General features: G+C 30.7%; 1 protein-coding gene across 1 annotated transcript in view; it reads right to left on the bottom strand.

The window, feature by feature from the left end:
• Positions 1-154: 154 nt before the first annotated feature.
• Positions 155-8,128, bottom strand: part of nos1 (nitric oxide synthase 1 (neuronal)) — a 68,693-nt gene continuing 60,719 nt past the window's right edge. Inside the window, exons 28-29 of the mRNA XM_051110562.1 lie at positions 6,948-7,066; positions 155-4,815 (exon numbers count right to left, since the gene is read on the bottom strand). Coding sequence (XP_050966519.1) covers positions 4,800-4,815; positions 6,948-7,066 — 135 coding nt within the window. The 3' untranslated portion in view covers positions 155-4,799. The remainder of the gene's footprint in view (positions 4,816-6,947; positions 7,067-8,128) is intronic.

Raw genomic sequence — 8,128 nt, 5'->3', positions numbered from 1 at the left:
CAGTTTCTCCGCAGATATTGATGTGTAATTATAAAGTCATGAAAGTGCAACCTCTGAGCTCAGATTTTCCATTCACATATCCTTTCATGCATTACAAATGTCTTAAAATTTTCAAATTGCTCACTTCAGAAAGAACGGCACAGAACTTCGAGTCTTGACATACAAATGTTTTTATTAATAAGTAGATGCAAAGTTCTTGCAGTATATGCATTAAAATGGCAAATGTTTCAATGTTCGAAGTTCCACAAGAGAAGATTCACAGCGGAAATTGATTGGAACAGTTTCTTTTAGCAGCAGCAAAGAACAAACACAAAAAGAGAAAAGAAAACCCCGTAAGCTTCTTCTCCGTCCAGTCACAGAGGAAGGACGCGACCACGACAGTTAAACAGACACAGTGCAGGTTAAGAGAAAAACAGGACGGTAACATCATGCATTCAGAATAATGCTTCCTCCAAATTAATTAGACATCATAGTCACGTCATATATTACAAGCAACTCAGAGGGACAAAACCAAATCAATACCCATAATCAAAATACATTCTTAAAAAATTTTCATACATATTATATATTTACTGATTTGAATATATGCATGTGTGTGATTCTTTTTTGCCCAACTTTTTGTAATCACAGAGTTTAAACGGTGCAAAACCCAAATGTGGGAAGGGAAACATTCAGTGTTAACAGCGTACATAGAACAAGAATATTCTCCCACAGAAAGACAACAGAAAGCAAAGTCCCTCAAAATCAAATTACCTCATGTAATATTTTTCATGCCGGAGGCCGCTCATAACTCAAAAGTTTTCAAAGCAAGCTAGGATCTAACCGAACATACATTTCAGAAAGCAAAACAGTGACTTTTCTTAAAGGATTCGTTGCCGGAAAACTGTCCTTTCAAAGCCATCGAAAAGGCATTGCATGCAAAAATGAACTATGCGCCGCGTTTACCCTTTAATACGAAACAACAACTACAACGGTTGATCTTCGATCTAAAGAAGAGATCCAGGTCTCCGTTTGGGGTCAAAGAGAAGGGTCATCACAGCCATGTCTCAGAGAAACAGGGAAAAAGGGATATAGAGAAAATATAATAAAGCAAAGCAAGTGCATCACCTCTACCATTTTCATCAGCATTTCAAGGATGTTTCATAAAAGAACCAGACTAGAGAGATTTTTCTCTACTGAAAAGTCTTTTCTTATAGTTAGCTTGAGATAAATGCATATTGTAAGATATTAAAAGGTGGTCTCATCTTAGTTTGATCAATCTTAAAGCCACTGTATGTAGTTTTGTGTAATTTTGCAGCTTTGGAGCTCCTTACAGATGTAAAATGTGGTCTCAATTTTAAGTTTATATCTCAAAATTCGTTTTTTTTTTAAATTCAGAATTGCAAGTTTATAATTTGCAATTGCGGAACATAAACTCGCAATGCTGAGGAAAAAAAGTGTGTGAAATAATAAAGAGTCAAAACCTTTTTTATTCTTATTCTGTGGCAGTAAAAAAAGACAGAACTGCAAAAGGGAAAGCTCAGAATTATGAGAAAAAAGGGCAGAATTACAAATTATAAACTCTGTAAAATCATGTAAACTCAGAATTGTGATATATAATGCAAACTTGCAATATATAATCTCAGAATTGTAAGAAAGTCAAAATTGTGAGACGAACTCAGAATTCTGAGAAAAAAAGCAAATTGCGAGATATAAACTAAGAATTGTGATGTTAACTTGATGTTAAAAAAAACAGATTGAGTTGATGTACTTGAGTTGAGTTTTCAAGATTTACAATAAAAGTTTGGTTTCAGTAATATTTTTATCACTGAAATAAAGAAATAATTTAATTTAGCAAGGATGTAATAAACTGATAAAAACGCCAAGTTGTAATATATAATTTCACAATTGTGAGAAAAGGTCAAAACTGTGAGACGTCTACTCTAATTGCAAGATATTAACTACAAATTATGATGTTAAATGTAACAAAATTTCTATTTTGAGTTTATATCTCACAATTCACTTTTTCCCCTCAGAACTGCAAGATTATAATTTGCAATTGGCGAGATATAAACTCAAAAATAATAAGCTGCAATCTTTTTTATTTTTATTATATGGCATAAAAAAAGAAAGAATTACAAAACCAGAATTACTAATAAACTCAGTAAAACTCATGTAAACTCAGAATTCTGAGATTTATTTATTAAGTTGATGTACTTAATTTTTTTTATTTTTTTTTTTAAGATCTGAATGTATTAGGAAGCAACAATGTATTAAACTAATAATGTAAAGGGTAAACTCAGAATTATGTGAAAAAAACATTGTGAGATATAACTAAGACTTGTGATGTTAACTTGGAATTTAAAAAAAAAAGATATATCCCATAACTTATATATGCTCATAATTCACTATATTTATTTATTGAGTTGATGTACTTAACTTTTTCAAGATTTACAATACTGTAACTAGTAAAAGTTTGGGTTTAGTAATATTTTTAATCACTGAAAGAAAGAAATACATACTTTTATTAAGCAAGGATGTATAAAACTGATAAAAATGCAAATGCATGATAAGATGCAACATTGCAATATAATCTGCATAAATATGAGATATAAACTAAGAATTGTGATGTAAACTGCTAACTAGGACTTTATCTCAATTTTGAGTTTGTGTCTCACAATTTTTTTTTTTTTCTTTTTCTTAGAATTGCAAGTTTATAATTTGCAATTTCGAGATATAAACTCACAGGGGCCAAAAAAAAAGTGTGAAATAATAAAAAGTCACAACCTTTTTTATTTTTATTCTTTAAATCCAAATCAATTTAAATCTAGAAATTTAACATGTAAACTCAGAATTCTGAGAAAAAAATGGCAGAATGACAAATTATAAACTCATGTAAGCTCGGAATTCTGAGATAAAATGCAAAATTGTGATATATAATCTTAGAATTGAGAAAAATTCAAAATTAAAAAAAAAGTGCAGAATTGCGAGATATAAACTAATAATTGTGATGAAAACTTGGAATTAAAAAAATACAACATATTCCACAACTTATGTTCATAATTCACTATTTTTATTTATTGAATTGATGCACTTAATTTTTTTTTTTTTCAAGAATTACAATACTATTTAAAAAATTTGGGAAAGAAAGAATTTTATTCAGCAAGGATGTATTAAACTGATCAAAATGCAAATGCATAAAAAAAACACAAAATTGTGATATATAAGGTAAACTAGCAACAGAATTCTGAGGAAAAAAATTGCGAATGCAGAATTGCGAGATATAAACTAAGAATTGTGATGTACACTTGGAATAAAAAAACAAAACAAAAACAAACCCTGAATACTAAGTTCATATCTCCTTTTTTTCTTCCAGAATTGCAAGAAAAAGTCTGAATTATAAGATTAAACACAGTAGAAACTGGTTTCCATACAAAACAGTCGTTGGGGGGGGGAGAATGAACAGAATGATTTAGAAGCCGATATTTCAAGGTAAAAACACTTACATACAGTTGCTTTAAAATCCACAATCATGTTTTTATTCACTAAATTAATTTCAAAAGTATGTTTTTTTAGATAGTCTTTCAGAAAATAATAATAAAAAGAACAAATTATTTTTTAAAATTCCATTATAATTCATTCTATATTGAGGGCTAGTTGTTAACAAGACAGATATTTACTACGTCAGGGTATATCTAACCACATTTTACAACTCTTCAGCACGTTCAGATGCATGGTAACAGTGTGCCGTCAGTTAGCAGCGTGATTCATTTAGAAGCGATAATATACAGAGCGTGGTTTTGTACAGGTCTAACTCGTCTTCCACCCAGACATGCTGACACTTGTCAATTCATTTTTAGTCGTCCATAAAATAATCTTTTCAAATTCATGTCTAACATAGTGGTTTTAACAGTTTGTTTGATTTTGGGTTTTTATTTTTGACATTTTATTTTATATAATAACAATACTTAATAATAATAATAATAATAATAATTATTATTATTATTAATCATTTTATCAGTAACAACAACAATAATAATAATAATAATAATAATTAATATTATTTTTATTATTATTATTGGAATAAACTGAATATAAGATATTACTATGAAGGTGAGGAAGGAGAAAAGAAAGAGGAAGAAGAATAGTTAACAGTATATTTAATATAATGGTTGGTTGTGACACTTTCACAACCAGACTGAAAATTAAAATGGACCAAAATGAGACCTGGACCCATTTTTAAGGCCAAGGACAGTGTGAATGGCAAATAAAACCAGGTGCTTTTTCACTCAGTTTATTTCTTGGTCCACTTAAAGGGGTCCATGTTTGGTTCTTTTAAACTGACTCACCTTTTGTACATATTAGCATACGAATAGAGACTTGGTCTTTCATCAAAACGTGCAAAATAACCCCAAGACTTACTAACCAAACTAAAACCTTCCCATCTCTTAATATTAAAGTCAATTATCTACGTATGTTGCACATGAGGAAAGCCACTGATCTTGCTTACACATTAAAAAAGGCAGGCCATGTCTAAGTGCACGCAGCCCATTAGTCAGGACAAAGCATAAAGACACATAAAAAAGTGCATTCAGAAATTCAAGTGAAAGGTACTTGTATTAATGCAGATTTTGATCATAGAGATGCACATCAAACAAGACCCAGCAAAGAAAAGAAATATCCCATTTTTAAAAAAAGAAAAGAATATTTTTTTGACAGACAAACTTGGCACAGTTTTCGCGAATCATGGTTGGTGTCCCATCATGCTTCTGGTTGGCTGATGCATGAGCAAAAACCAGCGATATGGATGGAAAATGCGACTATGAGCAAAACACCCTGTGAAATGAAGAAAATAAAGATTAAAAGAGGTACAAAGAGAGAAGGGGGAGGGGTAGAGAGGGTATACATACAGCATATTTCTATCAATCACTAAAAAGATATATATAGACTACAATAATAAAATTTGTTAATGTTTTTTGCCTGCATTTATTTGATCCAATCTACAGCAAAAACTAAAGTTTTGAAATATTTTACTAATTAAAATAACTGTTTTCTATTTGAATATACTTTAAAATGTATTTTATTCCTGTGATTTCAAAGATTTTTAGCATCATCACTCCAGTAACACGATCCTTCAGAAATCATTCTAATATTCTGATTCGCTGCTCAAAAAACATTTATTATTGTCATGTTAAAAACTTTTTTTTAATTTTTAATTTTTTTTTTTCAGGTTTCTTTGATGAATAGAAAGTTCAGAAGAACAGCATTTTATCTGAAATAGAAATCTTTTGTAACATTCTAAATATCTTCATCATCACGGTTTATGAATTTAAAGCATCCTTGCTAAATAAAAGTATTAATTTCTATCATTTCTTTTCCCGGAAAAGAATAAAAATAAAAATAAATAAATAGAAATCTTTCGAATGGTACAGTGTATAATGTTACAAAAGCTATTTATTTCAGATAAATGCTGATCTTGTATCTTTCTATTCATCAAAGAATCCTGAAAAAAAGTACTGTTTTAAATACTGATAATAATAATAATAATAATAATAATAATAATAATAAATATTTATTGAAAAGCAAATCAGCATATCTGAAGGTACATGTGACACTGAAGACTAGAATGATGATGCTGAAAATGTAGCTATTTATAGCTAGAATATTTCACAATATTAATTCCTTTGCTGTATTTCGGATAAAATAAATGCAGATAAAAAAAAAAAAAAAGTCTTACTGTTCAAAAACTTTTGACTGGTAATGCATATATAAAATATAGACTAAATAATCTTTAAATGCTGAAATTATTTAAATATTTGAATAAACAAATATTTGTTTTCATAAATATATTTCACAACATACATGCCATAAATTACTTTTTTTTAATTTTTTAATTTTTTTAATTTTTTATTTTTTTTTCAAGATTTACACTACTGTTTAAAGGTTTGGCGCCAGTAATATTTTTTTGTATCATGTATCATGGTTTCTACAAAAAAAAAAAAATAAATAAACAGCACAGCTGCTTTTAACATGAATAAAATGAAATATTTCTTGAGCACTAAATAAGAATATATAAATGATTTCTGAAGGATCATGTGACACTGAAGACTAAAGTAATGATGCTGACAATTCAGCTTTGCATCACAGGAATAAATTACATTTTACAATATATTCTAATAGAAAACAGTTATTTTAAATCATAATTTTTTTTTTATCATATCATGGTGAACATAAGAGATGTCTTTCAATTTAAAAAAAATCACCATCCACAAACTTTTGAACAGTAGTGTATGTTTCATATTTCATGACGTTTTTCATTTTGCATAAGTAATTGTGGGCTGTAATTGCGATTCATTTGATTCATTACTCTGCATATCATGTAACTAATTTAATTAAAAGCAGTAAGCGATGGACAGCTCTTTCATGCTTAATTCATGTATTCATGCTCACATTTCATTGCATTTCATAATGATATTTCATTATTTTGTGATATATTTGTTAATTCAATATTGCCCACTATCCAAAAGAGTACCAAATGACACATGGCGAGGGACCGTGAGATAGCTCTCGTCCTCCAACACAAGGACTTTCATCATAAAACAGCAAAATAAGTGACACCTCTCACAGGAACTACGGTAGCCATCCGGCAAAAAGGCCAGTTAAGCGCACACTACGGTTAAAGCACTTCTCCCTCCCTCTGCTCTCACAGCGAGTATGCGATGAACAAGCTCTTATCTGTGAGAGCACAAACAGAGAATAGCACAGCCACTCTCTTCTCACTAATCCTGTTACGCTGCAGCCTCTTCTCAGCCTCCGTCTCTATGGTTACGGTTGGCATTCAGTGATGCTGGTCCAGAGGCTGTATCTACAGTAATCTACACAGCGCAAGGTCCTCCTACAAGCATGGATAACCCAAGGCTACTCGAGTAGAGAGGAGGACGGATGGAGAATAAGTAAACAGCACTTACTCATCCGTGTCTTTCTTGCTCTCTTCGATGTACGCAATAGACTCCGACCTTAGACGGTTGGTGACCTCGTAAGTGCGCAGGGTAACACCGAAAATGTCCTCGTGGTATCGATTCTCATCCTTCAACAAGAAAGAGGAGAAAACAGTTTGAGAAAGTAACTAGAACTTCTCAGATGACCTTGTACTTGATTTACCTTTACACACAATGGATCAGTTTTAAATAAATGACCTAACGGAGCTGCTAAATCCAGCATGAAGTTTTGAAAAAAAAAAAAAAAAAAAAAAAGCAGGATGTAACCCTGAAAAACTGTCTGTTAATTATGAAAAAAAGAGTAAAAATACAATTCAATGTCAAAAGTTTACATACACCTTGCAAAATGTTAACTATTGTACCAAAATAAGAGGGATCGCACAAAATGCGTTTTATTTTTTTATTTAGTACTGACCTGAATAAGATATTTTACATAAAAGACTACATACTGTATGATTTTGAGATCCATCTTTTCACACTGAGGACAACTGATGGACAAATATGCAACTATTACAGAAGGTTCAGATGCTCACTGATGCTTCAGAAGGAAAAATTATGTATTAAAAGCAGGGGGGTGGAAACTTTTGAATTTGAAGATCAGGGTAAATTTAACTTATTTTGATATTTAGGCAAAATAAGAAAAATGTAGACATCTTCATTCTGTTAAAATGTTTTCACCCCCTGGCTCTTAATGCATAGTGTTTCCTTCTGAAGCATCAGTGAGCGTTTTAACCTTCTGTAATAGTTGCATACGAGTCCCTCAGATGTCCTCAATATGAAAAGTTGGATCTCAAAATCATACAGTTATTATTGGAAAGGGTTAAAAGACACAAAAATGCTGAAAAAACAAAGAATTTGTGGGAGCTGAAGGATTTTTCTGGAGAACCGCAGACAGTTTAACTGTTCAGGACAAACAAGGGATTCATGAACAACTATCACTAAACAAAAAACACAGCTGTGGATCATTCAGGTAACAACACATACTGTCAAGAATCAAATGTATTTAAACTTTTGAACAGGGTCATTTTTATAAATTCAACTATTATTTTCTCTTGTGGAATATATGTAAACATATTTTATGTGAAATATCTTATTCAGATCAGTACTAAATTAAAAATAACATGCATTTTGTATGATACCTCTTATTTTTG

Source organism: Labeo rohita, chromosome 5 (assembly GCF_022985175.1).
Source record: "Labeo rohita strain BAU-BD-2019 chromosome 5, IGBB_LRoh.1.0, whole genome shotgun sequence".
In the NCBI taxonomy this organism is placed as follows: Eukaryota; Metazoa; Chordata; class Actinopteri; order Cypriniformes; family Cyprinidae; genus Labeo; species Labeo rohita.
The sequence above is the reverse complement of the archived record's forward strand: the minus strand, read 5'-3'. Positions and strand labels throughout refer to the sequence as shown.